At 44.9% G+C, this 24,691-nt stretch overlaps 1 protein-coding gene across 6 annotated transcripts in view; it reads left to right on the top strand.

The window, feature by feature from the left end:
- LOC117219778 (agrin) overlaps positions 1-24,691 on the top strand; it is an 846,148-nt gene that overhangs the window by 774,115 nt on the left and 47,342 nt on the right. For all 6 annotated transcript variants that reach the window (XM_033469208.2, XM_033469209.2, XM_033469207.2 and 3 more), the window contains 3 exons: positions 17,322-17,537; positions 19,148-19,389; positions 21,404-21,590. In XM_033469208.2, coding sequence (XP_033325099.2) covers positions 17,322-17,537; positions 19,148-19,389; positions 21,404-21,590 — 645 coding nt within the window. The remainder of the gene's footprint in view (positions 1-17,321; positions 17,538-19,147; positions 19,390-21,403; positions 21,591-24,691) is intronic.

Raw genomic sequence — 24,691 nt, forward strand, 5'->3', positions numbered from 1 at the left:
CATTTTCCATTTTCTTCCCTTCTATTTATCTTCGTTCGTTTATTTTTTTCCACTCCGACGCGACGCGTAAACTTTTAATTTCGTTCGAAGCCGCCGCCGCCGCCGGTCGCGTCGGTCGGTCGCCCCTTCTCGACTTCAAATTGGAAATTGTGAAAGTTACGACCTATTGTTTCCCCGAGTTCCAAGAGATTCAAGAGACAATGTAAACTAGCCCCGGTGATTCATTAATTTTTACCCGTTAACTCGAATTCAAATTTCGAAAACTTCTCGACTCGCAATTGGCTATTGCGGAAGTTCGGGAGCCGCTTTCCGGAGCCCGTGAAATAAGCGGAGGTTCCCGCTGAAACGGCATGTTAATTCGTCGACTTTGTCCGACGATATTCTGCCGTGGAAAAGACGTTTCTCGACGGTTTTCTTTCGTGCGGGCGTTGCGACAGTTTCGCGCGGATTTTTGGCACGCGTGTTCGCCAACGTTCAAAGCGTATAAATTAAATCATTATCTGCGAAGCAGATTTAATTATCGCGTGAATAAAACAATAAACTGATGCTCCGTAAATTTTCCTGTTATTTTAAGCTGTAAATATAAATTAAAAATACCACATTTGCTTATATTAATTATCCACACGAAATAAATCATACTAAATAAAGCACATTGACTAAACCATCTGGTTTACAGTATTAATAAATAAATCAGTTTTATAAAAGCAATAAAATCTAACATTTTACAGTGTGCAATCTTCTAAAAATGTATCTCATAATTTCCTGTACGTTTAATATTGATAATTTATCGACAAACCGATAATTCATCGAGAAACCGCAGTAATACCAACACTTACCCCGGTGATATTTATTTTTGACGCGGTGTGTGCTACTTACAAGGGTGCCAAATCGATTAAAAAAGGATCCTAATCGATCCTCATCATGCTCGTTTACATTTTCTCGCAGAAAGATCCGCCGTTCCGTCGTGAGAAAACTATAATTTCAGTTTTAAAATTGCAGAAACTAATTTCAGATCTCACCAAGGTGTTGCTCAATCGTTAATTCGTTTAATCAGAGAAAGAATAGGTATCGTATACCGTCGGGTATCGGCATTCGGCCGCGCATCGACGGAAAATGAAGGAACACAATGGAGCCGCGAGATTGATCGGTCAAATACGATATCCGTTTAAAGAACTCCGCTCGGGAACAATATGCCTCGGCGAGCCGCATCCGGAGCGGCGAGCCGAAATGATCACCGATTTAACAAAGAGTATCCCGAAGGAAGACTAATTGGCCGGTGTAATAAAAGGCCGCGATCGAGGAAACAATGTGTCTTCGGCTTCGCCGCGTTCGCGCGTCAACCGTCGGCCAGCGGCGCCGGTTGCCGCGGACGGCGGGAATTAATCAGCCGCGGTTTATACCGGCGGCCCGACAATTGCCCGTCGAAAAAATAGCAGAGAATTAAACGAAAGCCCCGACAAAAGGCGAAAAGACATAAAAGCCGACAAAAGGAAACGAGCGGCCTGGGACGGCGCTGAATCGACGCCGGCTGGCAACACCGCGGCCGACCGAAGACAGTGATGAATTATCGGTATGCGAGTGGCATACGCGAACCGTGGCTCGCCGTCGCTCAACTCGCGAGGCTGTGTTGCCGTTGCCGAAGCTAAATCGCTCGTGCACGTGGCAACGGGGCAAACGTGTACGGCTCGCCGGGAAATGGTCCCAATTTTCGACGGTCGAAGCGCCCTTTTCGCTCGAATAATCGACGGCTCCACATTTTCATTTTTTCCGCTGTTAATCCCCCGTAAAATCTTACTCTTGTAATAAAAAAAGATATATATAAGAGCACGTCTCTATAAACTGCACTCTAGTGTAAACTATTTTCAAGCTTATTGTGCGAGAGGGTGTAATAATTAACTTCGTGCTGAACAGTTTTTATAATATTAATAATAATAATATAATATATTATAATATTATATGTATTTATATTTATATATATATATTTTTATAATGTAAACAAAATTTAGCTCCAATGGTGTGCCATACTGCTCAACTGTTTCAGTGTATTATTGTACGCACTATTGCATCGTCTGGTAAAAGGACCAATATACAGGGTTATATCGCGGTTATGTCAAGATTATTATCCCATTTCCAAAATGATGTTACTTCCGGGAAATAAAGAATTCCTCGGGTCATTCGAAGCAACTTTTCCCTTTGCAAGAATTTTCTCCGAGGCATCGTTGACGAGTTATTAAGGAAAAACAGTTCCGCCAATGAGCGAAAGTGGGCGTCGACGGCTCCTCGTCTCGGCCGCCTCGCGCCAGCCGAGCTCGCCTCTCATTGGTCACTGTTTTTCGCGAATAACTCGTAAACGAAGCCGCGGATTGCATTTTCGCTGAGGAAAAAGTTGCTCCAAATCACTTCAAGAACCTCTAATTTCTCGGAACTACCATAATTTCGAGATGCATCGATTTCTAGCATTTCGCATTTCTACCAAATTAATGAAACATTATTCTCGTAGATAACTTACAGGTAATTGTAACGATTTCTTCGATCGAATACCATCCTCCAGTTGTCATAGACTCTTTCCCGCGAAGCGTTAACACGGATAAAGCTAAAATAAGCGGGAAAATGGGTGTCTCTCTATTCGGTTAAGGAAATCCGAGAAAGTTAAACGGGAACAAAAGAATAATAATTCTCCTCGTTAATCCCGCGGACCGAACACGTACGCCGGACGGTTCAAGTGGCGGAATTTCTATGGCAGCGCCACTTTAGTTCCGGGAGACGGTACGATATAATTGACGAAACGAAGCGGTCCGGGCTGCGCGAGCAGTTTAATTAGAGTCCACATTTGCCCGGTTACTTTCCAGCAGCCGGACCGGCAAGATCAACAGCAATTACGTCGCGCTAAAGCTGAGGTCCGTATCGGCGAGGTTTCGCGTTCGCGGCGAGTAGCCTCCGCGCGCGTTCCGTTCGCAGTTCGCTCGCGTTCCGTTCCGCTCGCGTTTCCTTCCACCATCCGCTCGCGATTACTGTAACCGTAACGATCGCCACGCTCGTCCGAAGAATAAGAAGCGGCGCGAACCGTCGACGACGCCCTGGCTGCCGGCTGACGAGGGCGGCGGGGCGCGGCGGGGACGCGGCGGTCGGATTCACCTAATCCTAAGTAAACGGGCGGCCTCCACCTTCTCTCGCAGCTACCTGTCTGATCAAACATTTGTCTTTACTACTCGGTTGATTAAACGCTCGCCGAGTTTATATTGCATTCGAGAACGGCGCCGAGCCGCCTTCCGGTTACGTTCGATCCGCAGCGTGTCGCGAGAGACGTCCGGCGAGACCGTGTTGGACCGGGGACCGGCAAGCTTGAACGACCGGGAACTGGATCGAAGGGTGCTAGGGACTAGGGAGAAGCTGGAACTCGAACGACGATGCTCGAGGGTGGGACAGGACTTTGGAAATGGCTGCAGTTTGGGTGCTCGTGTAAATTTGAAAGATCTGTTTCTGTTAAATGCCGTTTAATTCTGGGGTGACGGAATCGGAGAAAATGGCCGGTCATTCATTTTTGTCTTTTTTCTTTTGTTAGGTTGTAATTAATATTGCATTGTAAAGATACATTTGTGAACCGGATCGTCGATGCACCTCATTCTCAGTACCATGATCTTCTTCTTCTTCTTCTTTTTCTGGCAAATCCATTTTCTTTATCGTAAATTATATGCAAATGAATAATAATAAATTGTAAATTAATAGAATGAACTATAATAATGAATAATAAATTATATTACTCGCTTTTCCACTGCCATTTTTTTCAGTAGCTCTTTCTCAATACCATGATCTTCTACTTCTTCTTCTTTTTCTGGCAAATCCAGATCCTTTATCGTAAATTGTATGCAAATAAATAATAATAAATTGTAAATTAATAGAATGAACTATAATAATGAATAATAAATTATATTACTCGCTTTTTTTCGCTCTTCGTGGCTCGCTTTTACTCTTGTTCACGATGTTAGTAATATCGACCACGTAACAACACTGCCTTTAATAAATCACACTAAATAAACCACCATAAACAAATTACATTAAATAAACTAAATTGAATAAACGAGGCGCAAGGCTCTAATAATCCCATCTCCGCCTCCCAAATCATCAATTTTTGCTTGCAAGCTACAGAACAATCGAAAAAATCTATGTTTTCGGTTGAAATTCGCGAGGAAACAGCTATTTTCGTTCTACGAAAAGGACACCGCGGGAAAAAGAGAACTGTGCACAGAAGGGCGCCGGGGGCTGGTTCCTCTGTTTCTCGGATCGTGCCGATAACAATGAGACATAATAACCAGACGAGAACGCTCGAAAGATTCGGGGAGCCCGTCGACCGAAGTAGCCCGGCATTCTTCCCGGCGCTCCTCATCGAAGTGAAAGTCACGAGAGAGCTAGGGGGGTGAGAGGGGGTGTCCTTTATCAATCGGATCCAGCCGACCGGCACCCTTCGCCGCCCAGCCGGGGGAGGGGGCCAGTAGTCGGTGAAACGGCGAGATCAATAATAAATTCCGGGTGGTTAGGGGGTTATCCCCGTTCCTTTTCCGGCTGTAAGCGTAGCCCCCGACCGAATCCATGACCTCCCCTAATTTCTTCGGCAACGACTCGGCCGGTCGAAGACGGAGCCGTGGAGAAGGAGACGGATACGCGATGGTGGAAGAAGCCGGAAGAGAAGAAGACGGCGGAGAGAGGGCGAGGGGGGTGGGGAAGGCGAGGGTGGAACCGAGTAGTCGGGTCGCGAATCTCAAGTGGCTGCGACGATAAATCAAATTAGCTCGAAACTTTCGAGACTTTTCGATCGTCACCCCCCGTTCCACCCTTCGTCGAGCTCTTCGCCGCTCCACTGTCGGCGACGATTGGCCCGAAGGTAAATTGAAAAAACGTGGTGGGGAACGTGGCGGGTGGCGGCGTGGGCGGGCAGAGGGGAGGGGAAACGAGTTTTCGAGGCAGACGAACTTTTTCAATGATTGAAAGTAGCGACGGTGCGACGGGGTGGCGCGACCGAGGGGGTGGTCGCGGGGGAGGGTGCGGACCGCGGCCGCGATAGAGCGTGCGCCGAGCCGGCGATTAAAAGTATAGCGAGTCTTCGGTTATTGTAGCAGCGAGCGTTTTCAGTTAGAGCGAGCGATTAGCGTTATTTAAAACCGCGCGCGTGACGCGACTCGACCCGGTTGCGGGGGTGCGTCGCCGCGGGGTTACCGGAAAACCGCGTTGTCGGGCGGAGAGCGCCGCGGAGAATCGGATGGGAAGTTTGCAGATGGAGGAATTCGTTTATCTTGGGGGATGCGAGATAACTGGGTCAGGTCGAGTTCGTTCGCTTCTGCGGCGGAAAGCGTGCGGCGTCAGCGTTTTTCGTACATTTCGAATGCTCGACGCTTTCGCCGCCGCGCCAACAACCTCGCCGAGTCTTCTAACACAGCTAGGTATCGTATTTAATCAAATTGAAACCGAAGAGTTCGGCTGTACGCGGCCAATTACTTTGTCAGCGTTCCGATGTCTCGCGGATCGTAATGAAATTTCGACGATGTGATGGATCAGCGAAGAAGAAATGCTTTTCGAATCGAAGGTTTCGTTTTTGAAACGTGATCATTTTTTTATGTGGTTGATATATATATAATAGCATAGCTGTGGGCACCCATTTGTACCAGGGGTGGCTCCAGGGGTGGCTCGTCGATCGTCTAACTATTCCGAGTCGACTGTTATATATTTATATAAGAATAATCTTGGGGAAAGATTCGGTATTTCTTTATATTTTTTTATTCGGTTAATCACCGTATTAGCGCCTTTGAACAGAATATTTTTCTCCTCGCGACATTTTTTCTATCGTACAAAATAAGCGAGATATTTAGGTTAGGTCAAAGTTAGGTGAAATACTCCATATATTAAAATATAATATATTAAATATTAATATCTCCGGAGTCGTCTGATATTTTTTATCTATGTTTATCTCAAATTTAAACTTATTTTTCGCTTCAAATTACTACTTTCTACTTAAAAATCTCCGTGCAACGTGGGTCCATTTTATTTCCCGAAATCCTCCGCCCGAAAGAGTCAAAAGGCGGCAACAATTTCCAAACTGAACTTGTTAAGAAGTTACAATTCTTTCAAATCAAATCTCCCGAACGAGAAGTATTTATCTTGAAAACGAAGAATTTCTAAGCTTTTCTCAGACTTACGGTGCGCAGAACACGGTGCCCCGAGTCACCTATTTCGGGGACACCCTGTACACGTCCGTACGGTCTAAGGGTTCGAAGCGACGAAATTCGCGTCCACCATAGAGTCTTTGAGAAATGGCGCGCGATGGCGGTCCTCCTTTCTAGAGAAAGAAAGAGAGAGAGACACACAGAGATACAGAGAGATAGAGAGAGAGAGAGAGAGAGAGAGAGAGACGTGCTATCCCCTTCCGTCCTTCCATTTCCTCAAGAAATTCGCTTTAGCTCGTTTCCCGTGAATATCCAGATCCGGAATGGAGGCGAGCGCGCCGCTCCGCGCCGTTTTCTTCACGCTCGAGCGTGCCGAAATAAGGGTCGTCCGATGGCCGGGGGCACGGGGATCCGGGGAGGTTAACTCGGGAGCCCCGGGTTCCCCGAAATGGGCTCAACTAAATTCTCACACTGGTCCGGTTAAGGTATTCCACGTGCGGGCGCGTCGGTGCGAGGAGCCAGTCGCGAGGAAATTGCAGGCGGACCGGATCCGTTCGGCGGTTAGGGAATCCGCACGCTTCGTCACCCCCTCGCGAGCCTGTGCAACCGGCCGATATCCGGTCTCACGGACGTTTGTCTCGCGACGGAGGAGAGACACGGTCGATTGATCGCGGCGGCGAAACGCGACGGAGAACGGCGGGGAACTGCGGCGCGAGCCCCGCGGAAGATACGGAATTGTTTTTGGAACGAGTTTCGCCGCGGGACAACGGCCGCGCGAACTTCGGGAATATACGGCGACGGCCTCGGAAAAGTTTCGGCCCGCTTATAAAATAAACAGGCCGACGTAAGTGTTCCCGGCGTTAGATTGTCGACCGTGATACCGGAGGAGAATTTCGTGGACCACGCTCGTATCTTCGCACGCGCGACCGAGTTCCGGCGGACGCTGTGTCTCCGCGGGAATGGGACCAGGATTTTGCTGCTGGTCCTTTGGAAATTTTAGGATTCGGTCGTCGAAAGAATTTTCTGCTGGCGACTCGCGGCGAATATCGGCGGAAATTGTGATTTCGCTGCGGAAAGTCGAATTGCTGAAACGAGGTGTAAGCCTCGAATAATCGTATCTCCCTTTCCCAAACTGTCCACTTTCGTGTACGATCTGAGCTGTCAATCAGAGGGAATTTACTTTAACTCAAAGAGAATCGGAATCTTCTTTACACGATGCATAGAAGCATACCGCACCGAAAGACACGTAAACTAGGACTCGCAGAATTTCCAGTGCAGCATCGGCAATTAGTATGCGACTACAGTAATGTCTCCCTAACTGACGCTCGAACTGTGCACAATAATGGACAGTTTGGGAAGAGGAGATACGATTATTCGAGCCTCGCAGCTTGTCTTTATACAATAGTTGAGAATTCGTAACTGTAAAAATGAACCTCGAGGATCGAATAATCGAATCTCCTCTTCCCAAATGATCCATTTTTAGTGCACAATCTGAGCGTCAATTAGAGAGACATTGCTGTATTTACAGCGAAACACACTTCTAATGCCCAACGAGCCGATAAAAGGAGCATTCGCCATCCCAGCGTTCCCGTCTGCGAAAACGTGTGCCTCCCACATCGGATCCTAAACCGCTAGAGCAATCCTAGTTCCATAAATTCGACGGCTCTCGCGACAGCTGTTAAATGACAATGGCTCCCAATTAAAGCCATAAATCCCGGGGACGGCCGAGCTGCGACGGAATATAGGATTCCATCTGCGCTCGTTCCCGAAACCGCTTATAATTTACTAACGACATGTAGCTGGCAGTCTTTGGGACGGTATCGAGCAACCGGCTTCGGCTGGCAAAGTAGCCCGTTTACGATGCAGCGAACACAGCCGAAAGAGAGAGAGAGAGAGGGAGAGCCGGAGGGTAACCCGGATGCTCGCATACCCGAAACCACCGTAAATTACCATCATATTCCTAAGCGGATGCTCTCGCGCGCTTATGTTTACGCGCCTGAAGCCTAAGTGACTGCCGCCTCTCTGTGTGTTCGGTTGCTCAGGGTGGCGGCGTGGGCGGGCCGCGGTGCCGGGGACGGCGCGGGGTGAAACGTAGAGGGGCTCCTTACGTTTCAGGGCTGCCGCAGATCGAACGGAAGTGGCTTCATACCGAGTACACGTGAACAGGAAGCGGAGCGAGATGCCGCTGTTAACATAAACCCGAGTCATCGCTCCCCGGGCATAATTCCTTTATACGATCCTCGTAACCCAACTCCGCCGGCTTCTATGAATTTTCCCGGTCCCCGTGACCCCGCGCCGCCGCGAGACCCACTTTATGCGGACTCCGAAAAATTAACGACTCCACTTCCGCCGAACCATGGCGATCGACGATCTACACTCGTCGAGACGGTCGATCGGCTCGAGCCGCGCAAAATTCGTCGTCTGTTTGGTTGTGAGTCGGGTTAAAAACCAGGGGAGCTCCGTCGGATCGTTGCGTGTGGCCTCCGAATTGCCTTCGATTCGTGTAAAGTGGCCTCCAAATAACGTTTCAATTATGTCACATAGCCTCCGAATTGCCTTAGAATTGTGTCACGTGGCCTCCGAGTTGCCTTCCATCGTGTCACGTGGCCTCCGAATTGCCTTAGAATCGTGTCACGTGGCCTCCGAATTGCCTTAGAATCGTGTCACGTGGCCTTCGAATTGCCTTCGAATTGCTTTCGAATTGTCTTCGCATTGCTTTCGAATTGTCTTCGAATTGCTTTCGAATTGTCTTCGAATTGCTTTCGAATTGCCTTCGAATTGTCTTCGAATTGCCTTCGAATTGCCTTCGAATTGCTTTCGAATTGTTTTCGAATTACTTTCGAATTGCCTTCGAATTGCTTTCGAATCGTGTTACGTAGCCTCCGAATTGCTTTCGAATCGCCGAAGAAAATTCAAAATAAATAAATTAAGTCATTTTTATTCTAGCATTAGCCTTCTTTTGCCGACTGCCCCTAATTTCTGTAAAAACGAACCGCGAGGCTCAGAGAATCGCCACTTAGTATTCTCAGATTTGTCCTAACATTTCTTAGAGAAATGACCGTATTTCCAAAAAGCGTCAGCACATTAAGCATGAAACAGAACTGTGCGCCCAATAACAAATCGCTCCTCTCACGCTTCGATTATAGAATATCTCTCGAGAGCTCGTCGAAAAGCGAATCGCCAGCGAACCTGCGCCAGCGAACGGCGCCAGCGAACCCCAAAAATATCCATCGCTATCTTTTAACGACCGTTCCCCGGAGATCAGCCGTTGGAATCGGATCGCACGTTTTGCCAGTTCGTTAGAAACCGTTTCAACATCGGCGTAGCGGCTGACGGTTGGAACTCCGTCTCCAGGAAGCGATTTTACCGGAAATTGTCGTTTAATGCAGGAGATTCAGCGGCGCGGCGCGGCGCGGAGCGGCTCGGCTCGGCTCGGCTCGGGGCGAATTTATCTATCAGCCGGTTTAAGTAGCTCAGTTGCAACGCCGTTTCGTTGCTAGATCGTGTTATAATTGAGCGGGCGCTAGCTGCAGGTGTCGTCGGAATTAATTTGCCACGGGATACCTGCGTATCGGGCCAGAACGTTCGATATTCGAGAGAGCGAGCGAGCGAGCGAGCGAGTCCTCGTTCAGCTTTCGAGCGTCGCACGTGCCGGTGCCGCGGCACGTACAAATTCGACGATGAAGCCGGGACTGTGTTCCATCGGCTCGATTCGATCAAGGAGGACTCGCTAAATGGAGCCTATCACGCCGATTCGTGCACCAGGGAAATCTACAGGGTGTCCTGGAATTTCTATTGCAGCCAGAATCGGATGATTCCTCGGCTGATTTGAAGCAACTTTTTCCTCAGCGAAAATGTTTTCCGCGGCTTCGTTAACGAGTTATCAACGAAAAACGCGGGCCAATCAGCGAACGAGTGCGACCGACGCACCGCCCTCGCGCCAATGGCGCGGCCAATGGTGCGGCCGGTGTCGCGTTGCTCTCGCTGTTGCGTCGAGACGCGTCAGTCGTGCTGGAGTCCTGATTGGTCCACGTTTTTCGTTAATAACTCGTTAACGAAGCCGCGTAGAGCATTTTCGCAGAGGAAAAAGTTGCTTTAAATCATCCGAGGAATGCAACTGCAATTCTGGGACACCCTGTGTTCAGGTTTCGCGCCCGGTCACCGCGAAAAGAGAACCGTGTTTTGGACATTTTCGACGAATTATCGCGAGAATCGGTGCGCCGATCCGCGATGCTTCCCAGCCGATGTTAGAATCGAATAATGCCCGGCAACGAAAACACGAGAATCCTCTCCCGGCGGCCAATAATCCACGGTTTAGCGCCGGACAAAGGATACCGGCGATCGTTAAGTGAGAACGAATTCGAACGAAAATAACGGAGAAATTCGCGGGAATTGCTCTCGAATCTGAATGGCCGTCGCAGCTGCACGAAATATGAAAAATCCCGACGGAAAGTGAATGCCGATGGGGCGGACAGTTAATAACGTTGCAACGATGTAATTTTAAACTACCAGTTCCTTTTTACAACAAATCCCCGCGGCGACACGTAGGAGCGGAATATCTGCCCGGCGGCGAAATTTCGGATACATATTCTTTTTCTCTTTTTTTTTTCGCCGGCACCGAAACAGTTTTTCGGTGTTCACGCAGCCATGCGTTATCCCCCGCTCCCCGCTGGCGCAGCAAAGAAAATCGGGATGTCGATCGTTAAATTGATAACGAATTTTTTAGGCAAATGTTATTAAACGTCATTTCACGGAAAAGTTTTCATCGGCTTTTTGTGCATCGCGTCGGGGGGTTGGGGGGGAGGAGAGCGATTGCAATGCGATCTAACAAAATCTGATATTTTTGACATTACGGAAGAAGCACAAAAATTGACGGCTCGATACAGCAAATGTCAATGTCGATGCAATTAATGCAATATAAATAGAAAATAATACGAAATAAGCGTCAAAGTTGATAGAATTAAAATGAATGTAGAAATTATATAGGAAAGGAGTACAAACATATATTGCATTGTTGTAAAAGTAATTTCAGCTTTTTTGTAAGCTATTTGGAAAACCGAAATTGCTTTTGCAACAACCCAATGCAACAATCTTAATGTCCAAATATCTGGGACTATAACGCAATGTTTATAAGCTACTGAAAGTACAACAAAAAGAGTAAAAATTGAACATAAAAATCAAACAGAATGGAAGCGCGATCACGAATCTCTGCGAATTAACGATGCACCAGAAAAAGTGAAAGAAAATTGCCAAAATCTGTGTCAAACTGTCGAGATCTGCCGCGGAAAGCCATTCGACCGACGAAATAATCCAATAAAGGGCATTATACTCACATTTCAAGCTAAATGAATCATTAAATGAAACGGGGTTCCTGAATATTCATGCTACAACCACGCCAGCCGCAAACGAACTACGAACAACGCCGGTAACTCTATTTCCTTATACATCGCGGAGCTCCTCAAATTAACAGAGAGAGAGAGAGAGAGAGAGAGAGAGAGAGAGAGAGACGAAGGAGAAAAACGTCAGAAGGAAAAACAACTGAAACATAATACCGTCCCAGTAATCCCTGTCTCTTCGACTTTTCCCGACGACGACGACGACGACGACGACGACGACGTCGACGACGAGACAATTCCGCAAAGGAGACGACCGAACGACATTTCATTGTCCCGGAGACCGAGCATTCCTGGCTGCGCGGCGAGCGCACAAAAGCGCAAACAGATTCCGCCGTTAAATGAATAAAACGTTCGCAACAATAATACGGCGCGGGATAAGAATTCGCGTCGAAGAACGCGGCCCGGTCTGGATAGGGTGGCAAGGGAGGGTGAGGATGGAGAGAGGGAAGATGGGGCGAAGTTAGCGATCTCTTCGTTCGTTGACCAGACTCAATTCAATTCCTTTTATCCGCCACTTACCCTCCCGGACAGCTTCTATCCTTATTCCATCCCTGGCCGACCGACCCCGTTTATTATTCCTTTCTGAAAGTTATTCCGCGAGAATGCAAAATACGCGCGGCGTGCCGGGACAAGCCGGCTATGCTGGATGGGGGTAGCGCGAGCTCTGGAGTGTAAGGTGGAGAGAGAGGGAAAGGGGGGAAGAAAGGGAGGAAGAGAGCTAGATGATTGAACGAGAGAGAGAGAGAGAGAGAGAGAGAGAGAGCTGAAGTAGAGTCGACTGGGTTACCTATAACTTGAACCTGAAGTTAAAGCTCAGATTGCTAAGTGCCTGTAAACAAAATCTAAAGATAAAGTGAATTGTTGATTGCCTATGACCTAAAGCTGAAGATAAAGCTGAGAAGAAGCTGAAGATAATGCTTGATTACGTGTAACCTAAATCAAAAGCTAAAGATAAAGCTGAGAATGCTTGATTACCTATTACCTAAAGCTGAAGATAAAGCTGAGAATGCTTGAGTACCTATTACCTAAAGCTAAAGATAAAGCTGAGAATGCTTGATTACCTATTACCTAAAGCTAAAGATAAAGCTGAGAATGCTTGAGTACCTATGACCTAAAGCTAAAGATAAAGCTGAGGATGCTTAATTACCTATAACCTAAAGCTAAAGATAAAGCTGAGAATGCTTGATTACCTATGACCTAAAGCTAAAGATAAAGCTGAGAATGCTTGATTACCTATAACCTAAAGCTAAGGTATATTTTATATTACAAAACAATACATATTCATGCAAATTCAATATAAGAGAGAAAGAGAGAGAGAGAGAGAGAGAGAGAGAAGAGAGAGAAAAAGAAAGTGGGAGAGAAAGAGAGAAGAGGGAGAAAAAGAAAGTGGGAGAGAAAGAGAGAGCGAGAATCGGTATCGAAGAAAAAATGAAGGGTCGCGAAACAAGAGGCAAACGAGAGAGAAAGATGCGAGAGGATCGGAAACAAGAGAGGACGAGGGGCGGGAACGAGAAGGGGGTAGTTTCCCTTCCCACCAGAGGAAGGGCGGACGAAAAAAAGAAGAGAAAGGACAAGAGGCAGCCGGGCCACGTAGAAAGTTTCGCGTAACTCGAAAGATTAGACGGGACCGCGACTGAACGTTGGAGCACGGTAGCAAACGTGGGGTGGGAGGGGGGGGGCGGCCGTGGAAGAAAAACGGGCTTGAGGGACGGGGCGGCCGAAGCGACGGACTTAAAAACAATTGCCCCGCGGCGACGCGGGAATTTTAAACACACTTTTATCGCTCGCCCGGATGGCTTTTGTTCGACGAAATCGCCCGGGGCCGGAACGGGGTGTGAATCGAGGACCCGACGCACACTGTCCACGATCGAAGGGCTTTAAGGCAATTTACGAGGGGTTTTACGGTTTCAAGTGACGCCAGCCTGTCCCGATCTTTTTCCATTTCCCACCTTTATCCCGCGCTCTTTTGTTCCGTCCCACCCACGGCCGCGCGTCCACTTTATATTCAATGTTATTTTAATACCGCCCCCGTTCTACCCCCCGCCACGCTGGCCGACCCCCCTCCACCCGGGGGCGCGAGAACGTACCACCCGTTCCCGATTGAATTATAAGAGGGTGGAAAATTACCGCGTCCCCCTGGAATTTAAATAGGACGAATCAACGCTTCCGACGACGTCCTGGAAATTGGCTTTCGCGCCGTCACCCTCCCGCGATCCCCCGCGATCTAGCGCCCACCGCGGCACCCCATTCTCGTTGCCAAACGTTCGGCCAGCCGCCGGATATGCTCGGCCATCGGTTGATTGCGGGGTGCACGTGGTCGTTGCGACCACTCGCGAGTCTGTTCGGGGATAACGGCCGGCCGACGATACCGGGGGTGGTTCCGACGACGTGCTCGGGTTCGTACGTGCACCTAATGTCCCGTGAAATTAGCCTGCAGGTCTTGAGATTGTATTAAGGTGGTCGGTGCATACTTTCGAAGAAAAATAGGGATGTCCTGCCGCGGTCATCGTGTTCCCCGGATTTCGGTGCTAGCGAAAACTGTCGGGGGATGCTGGCTAAGGGAGCACATTCCATAGGAACGCGGTTTAATTCGTCGTAGACGAATCGTAAGGGTGCGTCGGAGGTACCTGGACGGATTTGAAACAAAGGCAATTAATTAATGTTCAGTGGTTATAATAATAAAACGATTAATGATCTCTTGTAGAGATTCGTGCATTTTATTCATTGTTTTTTGGAATTGTTCGAAGTGGTGCATAGATACGCATACTATTCGGTCTCGCACCAATCGCTTCGACGTTCGACCCTGTACAACCGCGATCGTCGCCAGATGGCGGCGCAAGATCGAGAAAATAGTTGCGGAGTTCGTTCCCGCAAATTGCTCGGCAAACAGACAACAGCGTCTCCGGCCGTTGAGAGAGACACCGTTCTTAGAAAAACACGCGGCCCGGCGAGAACGAAGCTGCTGCAACACAAACCGATACAGGAATATTTGTACACGACGAACGTTCGGGTGGGATGCGGTGTGATGGGGGTGGGCCCGGTGGCGGTGGCTTCGATTACAACTCTAGACGAGCCACTAAACTGGCGGCTGGCGAGGAAGAAACGAGGGTGGTTGCGGAAGGGTCGAGTTTAGCCGCTCCACTGGTCTGTAACTCGAACCAACCCCGAGGAACACCACCGCCCCCGGGAACTTGCCGCGTCAGCCCCGCTGTAAGGTCGAAACCTACCGCCTACGGACAGGAAACGGAATCCAACTTCCTTCCTTGGTCGAGGGCGAAGATTAATCTCGGCGCAGCCATGCTTCTACCTGCGCCACGGGTAACCCCTTGGACCCCCCCTGGCCCGGCCCGGCCCGGCCCGTCCCGACCCGACAACACCCGGACCGACCCGGCCCGGCACATCCCTCTTCGCGAGACCGCGCACACTTCTCACCGGGCTCTTTCTAGCCGCCTTTATCAATCTGACGCCGACTAACCTGCCTCCGGGGCCGACTCAAAATCTTACCGAAACCGTTCCGTCCGAGACGGGATTTCCTACGCTGTAATTGTTCGGCCGACCGGCACGAGCGACTCCTCGGTCGGTAAACGATCGACCGGAACGTGGACAGGCGTCGCTATATTACCTATACGCTATTATCGTATAATATAATAATATATATTATATTATTTTATTATATTAGCTACGCTATAATATATGCTATATTATCTATTATTCTTATATTATTATATTGTATTAGCTATGCTAATATATGCTATATTATCTATTATTATTATATTATTATGTTATATTAGCTACACTAACATATGCTATATTATCTATTATTATTATATTATTATATTATATTAGCTACGCTAATATATGCTATATCATCTATTATTATTATATTATTATGTTATATTAACTACGCTAATATATGCTATATTATCTATTATTATTATTTTATTATATTATATTAGCTACGCGCTAATATATGCTTATTATCTATTATTATTATATTATTATATTATATTAGCTACGCTAATATATGCTATATCATCTATTATTATTATATTATTATGTTATATTAACTACGCTAATATATGCTATATTATCTATTATTATTATTTTATTATATTATATTAGCTACGCTAATATATGCTATATTATCTATTATTATTATTATTATATTATATTATATATAGCTACGCTATTCACTATTATCGCTACGTCGCTATATTAACCAGTTAGCTGTGACCAGTTAGCTACTTCTTAGAGCGCGCATCTGTATGTGTCGCGAGAATCAAGCGACGACGAATATACTCGTCAAACAGAGCTAACTAATGAATTCATAATAATCCATTCAATTGCGCCTGATTATGTATCATTTAAGCCGACGATAAAGAATAAAATCGTACAGAAATTCTACAAATTTGTACAAAACTTGTTATTGCAACTGCGAAAGACAGACAAGGTCGGTGTGTGCAATGGAAATTGTTGTTAACCGAACCGTGACGCGTGTGTCCGTTTTACGAGCTGTAAAAAGTTCCGTCGTTTCCTTAGGCGCGCTCTTATTACACGTCGATGCCAACATTATGTGCGCCTGTTATACAAGTTTATAGTAAAGTGCACATAATAAGGGCGAGCGAACTTCTTAGTCAGCCTTGTAAGCACGTGCGTTGTGTATACATTACGACCGTTTAACTGCCATCTTCATGATAAAACGTAGCCACGTAACCTTCTCTGCTGTCACGGTTTCATTGAATCATGTCCGAGAAAAAAAAAGAATAATCTTTCTAATACGTTCTGACAGTATGCTATACAAATAATCTTGAATAAATTGATCAAATAAATAACCTTGACATATGCCGCTAAAAATATATATTCAGATTTTCTAACATACCAATATATGTAGTCGAATTGGATCTGAATACAGTAATGTCTCCCTAATTGACGCTCGCATTGTCCACAAAGATGGACAATTTGGGAAGAGGAGATACGATTATTCGAGCCTCGCGGCTCGTTTTTATAGTTATTGACAATGATAATTAATTATAAAAAACGAGTCGTAAGGCTCGAATAATCGCGTCTCCTCTTCCCAAATTGTCTATTTTAGTGCACAATTTGGGCGACAATTGGGGAGACATTACTGTAATAATACTGTAAAATCTCGATAAAATAGTTTAATATAAATAAGTGTTCGAGGAATATCGTATCCAGCATTAAAAAGAATTCGCCAAAAAAATTTCAACAAATTCTTCGATGCTCCTCGAGGTCTCTAATTAAATGTACACGCATTGGTTGAACGAAACGTTCAATATTATACATCGAAATGTTCGAGCACCGTTTTCGGCTGAACGGAGCCGCGACGCCGCGGCCACTTTTTAACGACACGAAACAAGTTACAATCGAAAAAAAAACAACAACAACAACAGTATTACATCGCGCACACTCAATCGTATCAATTTCGCAATCCATTTCGTTTATTTCACGGCGGCTTCTATTATTACAACGCCGATATTTTGTTGTTTGTAGTTTTTTTTTTCCTTCTTTTTTTTTTGTTCAAACCCCCCGGACGTCTATTATTTCGTCTGCGGTGTATTTCATAAAATAAATATCACCGTGCCGGAGACGTGCAGGGACGGGAGGACAGTGACGGAGCATTCGTTGACCAAACATTTAAAATATTTACAACCGGGCCCCCGATACGCGTTCCGTCGGTACACAATGCATCATCCGAGTTTTGTTGTTCAACGTTATTTCAAGCCGCGCGTACCGCAATTTCATTTTCCAGATCCCTGCAGAAACGTGGAGTGCGTAGAACCGGAAATCTGTCAGCTGGACGACTCGAGGCAGCCGGCCTGTCGTTGCGGCGAGCAGTGCGGCCTCGAGTTCTCGCCGGTATGTGGAAGCGATGGTAAAACATACTCGAACGAGTGTAGCCTCAAGCAGGAGGCCTGCAGATCCAGATTGTCGCTCAGGAAGGTGTACAACGGCGCCTGCGACTCAGGTAATCGAAATTCTGCCCGAGAAATCCGGTAAACCGACCGCAAACGCTTCCAATGTCTCGTTTACATTTTACATGCCGGTCGTTATAATCGTCGATTCTGTCGCGCGAATCGATTACCCGTGAATCTGTCGATCACAGAGAGATCTGTCGATCATAGAGAGGATGTATTTGTTAGGAAAGTTCATTGGAAGAAGCGGTCGAACAAGAAGATGACTGAAATGATCTTGGAAAAATTTGGCGAGCGATAACTTCTTTAATTTGGAACTCATTTTGCAGTAAGTTCTTCCTAATTGTTCTTCAATTTTTGGATAGAAATGATTAATTTTGGAAGGGGAGACTCGATTATGCGCCTCGTTTTTATAGTTATCGGCAATCGGGGACCGGTAATTATGAAAATGAATCGCGAGGCTCGAATAATCGCATCTTCTCTTCCGAAATTGTCCACTTTTGTTTACAAACTGAAGAAAAATTGGGGAGAATTTATCGTGCTTTGGATAATTGTGTAGCTTCGAATTTTTTCCAGCTACTTTACATGTAACAGTTTCATTCATTGCATCGTTCGCTTCGTTCTCGCTTCATTTTTTAAGGGACCTTTGCAGGCTTACTTCGACTTGATACAATTCGATGCCGCGCGATTCACGCATGGGTGACGCTAATTTTTAACTAGGTTTCCGAAATTTATTTTTATCGAAATATATTGAACAAACTGAATGTTACCAGGGCTTGTAACAAACAAAACAGCTGAACCAATATTTCTTGTGGTAAATTCTCACTTTGTCATTGAATTTTATTGAATTTTTCGCGTTAATATTCGGCGAGTTTCTTATTTTGCTCGGCATTCTATTTAACTGCAATTTCGAAAGGACGTATGCAGACGCGTTGCCTAGCAAAATTAGCAAATTAACAAATTAGTCCTACGTCTCGACGAAACGCAAAACGTTCGGTTCAATTTCGGAAAAGTAATTCGACCTTAATCCCTTTCCGTGCCATTTTCTTCGCGATTAAAGCGAGTAGAAGCATTCGATCGTAATCATCCCTCAGAAGAAAAAGAAATATACATATTTATCGTGTCTATTGTACATCAACTTGACTACAAGACGTCAATATCGAATTCAAAGCGAACAGAAAATCGCCGTAAGAAAACGAAAATCCGAAGGTAACATCGCGACCTGAACGATTATCTCGAGAGCCTACTCCGCTGGAAGTCGGAATCCTCGTCGGTCCATCATGCACATTCCACGCTAAAGAAACGAATTAATCGGCCAGATCCCAAATTCCATAATCCGGAGCCGCGTGCGCCGTGGAACGGAGGCGCGAGGCGCGTTATTTGCCGAAGTTTCCGATCTCCGTTCGCGCGAAGTTCGCCGGCGCGCCGTGCGAGATTCGCGTGGCAATTCGACGAGGAAAGTTTTCGGAGAGGATCTCGCGCGAAATCCCGTCCCGGGGATCGATCCATTTCTTTACATTCGATCCCAGCCGTCGAAAGTTTCCCCGGGAACGACCGGCGCCCATCGTTGTCCACTGTTCCGCGATCGGGGAAAACGGAACCTTCGGCACGGCCGCGCGCGAAGCGGCTCGGTCGGTGACTTTTAATCCGCGGCATTGTGCAGGAATCAATCCGTGCGACGAGGCGAAGTGCAGCCCGTACGAGCAGTGCGTGATTAACCGGCAAGGGATCGCGAGCTGCGAGTGCGGCCCGGAATGCGAGCCGGTGATGAGACCGGTCTGCGCGAGGGGTGGCAAAACGTACACGTCCCTCTGCGAGCTGAAGAGGCAGGCCTGCTTGACGAAGACCAGCATCGAGGTCGCCTACACTGGAACCTGCGGGTCTAGGGGACCCTGCTCCGAGAAGGTCTGTTCGTTTATTCTGTCCCTTAACCCTTTGCGCTCGAAGCTATTTCAACTGTAAATCGAAAATAATTTCTCGGACTTATGGTAGTTTTATTTTACATGAGAAAGTGCGTTTTATGCATATGAAATTGAGTCTTGTGGCTCGCATACAACGGTAACGCTCTTAACGATCTTTTTAATCTGAACTTTGAAAATGTAAAAATTATTTTAGAGAGACAGAGTCACCACTCGAGTGCAAAGGGTTAACATTTTGCAGCCGAGCGGTGATCCTGAGGCACCGTCGAAAGTTACGTGCGATTGTTGAAACAACATAATCTATGTATTTTAACCCTTTGCGCTCGAGTGGCGACTCCGAGGCGACGCCAAAAATTGCTATGCTATTTTAAAAGAATTTTCACATTATTAATCAATTTAATTAAATTTGTCTGTATTCGATAAATTGTCGAATAATAGAGAAGTTTTCTATGAGCGATCAATTTCATATGTATCAAAGAAAAACAAGTAGATTCGTGTCAAGTGGAAAAAAGTCAGAAATCACCCCTTTTCGGGGTGAAAAAGACCCCATTTTTCTTAAAAAAAAAAGACCAGTGAAAGAAATTGTGAAGTTACTATGGATCAACCGAACTCTAAATTATATTTAAATAATATAAATAAGTTCACACAATGTGTGTGTGTGTGTGTGTGTGAACAATACACATAACAATGAACAACAATATTCTTGATTTCCCAAAATGAAGAAAACGCGACCTACGCCGCTGTGATTGCGACCAACACGCAGGCAGTTCGCTCGCGAAGACTAGAATTTAATCGTGTCCGCGCGCGTCCCGTTTCTACTTTGTACATCGGCCCGGCCATAATCCCCATCCTTCCCGGGCGATAAGGGTGCTTAATCGCGGCACGGACACCGCGGCCGTAATATGGCCCCGTGAAAAACGCGCGGATTCGTCGGCGGCCAATGAAAACGCGGCGGGACCGCGAGGGGCCGAGTGTACATTCAATTCTGAGAATTAAAGTGCCGCGCGTAAATTGCGCGCGGCCTGGAAAGTATTGCTCGCGATAGATTATCGGCTTTGCGGGGAACGAGCGCGAAGAGGGTGGGCCCCGGAATATATATATCCGTTTCAGCTGGCGACGCCGGAGACCGCGGCCGCCGGAAGGTGAAATTCCGAGATAACCGTCCGACTGGCCGCGATTAATCCGACTTTTGTCTTCGGCGGCTGTTACGTGCGAAGGCGTTCCCGCTGTTGACATTTTTGCCGCGTTGTTCACGTTTCGCGAAAATTTCGGCTCGTCGGGGACACCGTTCACACTGGAGACCTAAAATATAGTTACATTTATTTGTAATTTTATGTATTTTATTATATTATATTTTATTGTTTTATTTTATTACGTTTCATTATTTTATTTTATTACATTTTATTATTCTACTTTATTACATTTTATTATTTTATTTTATTACATTTTATTATATTATAAATATATTATATTATATTATAATATATATTTATATTATATTATAATTTTTTATATTATAAATATAATATATATATATATATATATATATATATATATATATATATATATATAATATATTTTGCATATATTAATTGCACCGTAACACAGTGTACACAAAATCACAGCATTTCATTCGGAAAGAAATCCAACGTGACCGCGAAATCTCCGCCATTTTGTCGCCAACAAGAAAACTGTTCGCATCACGCGACGCTCTCTTCCATACCAAACAACTTTTCTTGAAACACCGCTTCGCTATCTTTCGCAGTTTCCGAGATATTCCGAGTATTCTGAAATTTTCCCAGCGTTCCGTTCGCGCGCGCCGTGCATCCCCACTCCTTCGAGACCGCATCTGGCTTGTTTCTCCGCGAACGCGCGTCGAAATAGCGTCGCGGCAAACTGACGAAAACGGAACATCGTCGCGCGGTTCTCCGAGATTCTCCCGACTCGACAATCTCGGGGATAAAGGAAAGCCGAAGTGAGAGAGGATGTTTTCTCCGCAGATTTGCCAGTGGGGCGCCATTTGCGCGGAGACCGGCAGCACCGCGATCTGCGAGTGTCCGACCTGTCCGGCGGAGTTTCAACCTGTCTGCGGCGACGACGGCATCAGCTACGGGAACGAATGCAAGCTGCGCCTCGAGGCTTGTCAACATCGTCGGGAGATCCACGTGCTTTACCAAGGACTCTGCAGTGAGTAACGTTCCCCCATCGGGACCTCCGATTCCCTTGAATTATCGTTCCCGGGGCACGGGATTAAGGGCCCGCGTTACGGGCCCATTTGTAACGTTCGACGACGACGCGGTTTAACTCGTCGTCAAATCGACGACGTCGGTGTTGTTAATTTTGTCCGTTGTACAAGTTTCCGACTGGTATAGATAATTATGAAATATACAATAATTAGTATAGATAAATGTGAGATTAATCAATTTATGGGACTTGTTTGTGGGATAAAAGAGTATTGTTATTATAAGTGGGTGATTAATTATTGTATATTGGTTTAAGAGACAATTTCTTTCAATTTACAGGCATCTAATGAAAAGAGTACTGTAATAATTATATTAAATTGATGATTTAGTGTTGAGGTTATGTCACGATTATTTATTGGACTTACTTGGGGGATGGAAGAATATTATCATTAGAAGTGGATGATTAACTATTACATATTGGTTTACTATTTCTTGCAATTTACAGATATCTAATGCAAAAAGTATTATAATAATTATTTTTAATTGACTATTTAATGTTGTATTTGATTATCTGATTCTTTAGTTTGATTTCATGTAACTCAATTAATAAAATTATTACAATTTGTTCTTTCAATTACGATTGCCATAAGAATAAAATATAATTCTTGTCGATAAGTAATTAATGTAGAATTAATATTCCACATACAGTAGTGTAGAATTCTTTCCCCAAATTCTCCATTTTTGTGTGCAATCTATGAGGATCAATTAGAGAGAATTTACTGTACTCACTGCTGTAGGAATATTTAATTTTCGTTACAGCACCCTAGCTAATGACTGAATTTCAATAAAAATGTAACATAAACCCTTATTCAAAATCGCCATTCAATTATGGGATACCATTTCGTTCCATGTATCGTAAATGTTATAATTAATACGAGAAGAGTCGTTAATTGCAACATAACACTTTCAATAATAATAATAATAATAATAATGATAACAACAACAACAACAACAACAACAACAACAACAACAACAACAACAACAATAATAATAATAATAATAATAATAATAATAATAATAATAATAATAATAATAATAATAATAATAATAATAACGATAATAATAATGATAATTATAATAATAATAATATTATTATTATTCCTTTCGAAACAAATATTTGTACGAAAAATTTCGGAAAATCATTTCGCAGCCAACACACCTCGAAGGAACACTGCGCGTATTTCCGTGGGACGGTGCGCGCGCGCGCTCGCGTTCCTGTATTTACTAAACCAATTGAATCGCGCGAGGCGCCATGAATCAATTCCCGGCCGTTCATGTCTCGTAAATCTTTGTTCTCTTCATTGAAATAAAAATGTATCCGTAGAGAAGACACCGCACGTTCCCGCGGGACAAATATGTATTTTCGCGGCGCTTCCCGTTCTCTCTCTCTCTCTCTCTCTCTCTCTCTCTCTCTCTCTCTCTCTCTCTCTCTCTTTGTACCCCGTTCGACGTCTTGTTACAAATCATAAATTCCCTACGAAACACCATTGTTCCGGGGCGCCAGAAATGGAAAAATGGCTTCATTGAAAATCGAATCGAAATAAGTCGGCGGGCATCGCAGCCGCCGAGATTACCGAGCTGCTTTTGATTCCGCTTGCCCCTAGCGATTCTCTTAGTTCCTGCGTTTGCTTTGTTTTATATCGAGGAAGGCCGCCACTCCCCCTCCACTCCCCCCGTGTCCTCTCTTCGTGCCCGCGTGTATCCTTCTTTATACAATTTAACCTCGAATTTTATATCGGCGCTCGCGCGCCCCGACCAAGCACGTCGGGCAATCTCGAAGAAGAGAGAGAGGGAGTTTTTCAGACCCGGCTCCGGACCTACGGAGGGCGGGAACTGGGTCACTCGAAACCTCGAAAATAAAACTCTGCTTAAGGTGGTCTTACCATTTATACTTTATACGTTACCGGCCGATTTTCCGCTATGATCTCGTGATCGCGCGAACGTGATTTTTCCAGCGGATTCTATTCCGAGTAAATACATATATACGGGGTATGTTTAAGGGAGGAAATGAAAATCGAACGGGGGGCTCTGAAATTATGCGCGCGGTATGAATTTGAACTTCTTGTAATGTAACTATACCGACTATAATAATGTAATAATATGACTAACAAATTAAACTTTCAAAATTTTAAACTATAATTTAAACTTCTTGTAATATAATATGACTATACTGACTATAATGATATAATAATATAACTAACAATAAAATAATAATATATTTAACTTCTTTGAATCTTGTAACATAGTATCGCGAGCATTTTTCATAAATCTAATGCGATTGGAAGCTGTCGATTTATTGTTATTAGCGATAATATCGTTGAATCGAGGGTTGTAAAATTATTAGATCCCTCTGTGCTGTTTTTCTAATCATTCGCTGGCTGGAAGAAAATTTATTGTCAATTGATATGCTTCCATTGAATAATAAATATTAATAAGTGGACTGCGGATTTAATTCATTTATGTGAAAAATGAATTTAAAATTTAAACGTCTTTTTTTATTCGATGATTTTATTATAACTATTATAATAATATATAATTATTATTATATTATTATAGTATTATATTATTATATTGTTATATTATATATTATCATATTATTATATTATTATAATAATATATAATATACAATTTGAATAGAAAACATTTTTAAAGGCATTACATAGATTATTTATGAGTCACTAAAAACAGAAGCAGAAAATTTGTATCTTGCTCAAAGATCCTTAATCTATTAATAAAAAAATATTATTATATATTACACTATTATAAAAAAGAATAACTCCTCTTCCTCTTCGCCTAACAAAAAGTTCGCCAACCTGGAAATAATAAAACCATTGAAACTGCATTATCTATAATTATTGTAATAATAATTATCCTCGATAATTGCAATAATAACCGAGATTTTGTCCAAAAAATAATTCGATTTTTCGTTCAGTAAATATTCGTGCCGTCGTCTCGGCAGCTGTTTCATCCGGCGAAGACCGCGGCGCGAGCTATTAACCGGTTTGTTTCCAGTGAAAATGTTTCCCCGGTCTCGCCCGGCGAAAT

Source organism: Megalopta genalis, chromosome 5, assembly GCF_051020955.1.
Source record: "Megalopta genalis isolate 19385.01 chromosome 5, iyMegGena1_principal, whole genome shotgun sequence".
In the NCBI taxonomy this organism is placed as follows: Eukaryota; Metazoa; Arthropoda; class Insecta; order Hymenoptera; family Halictidae; genus Megalopta; species Megalopta genalis.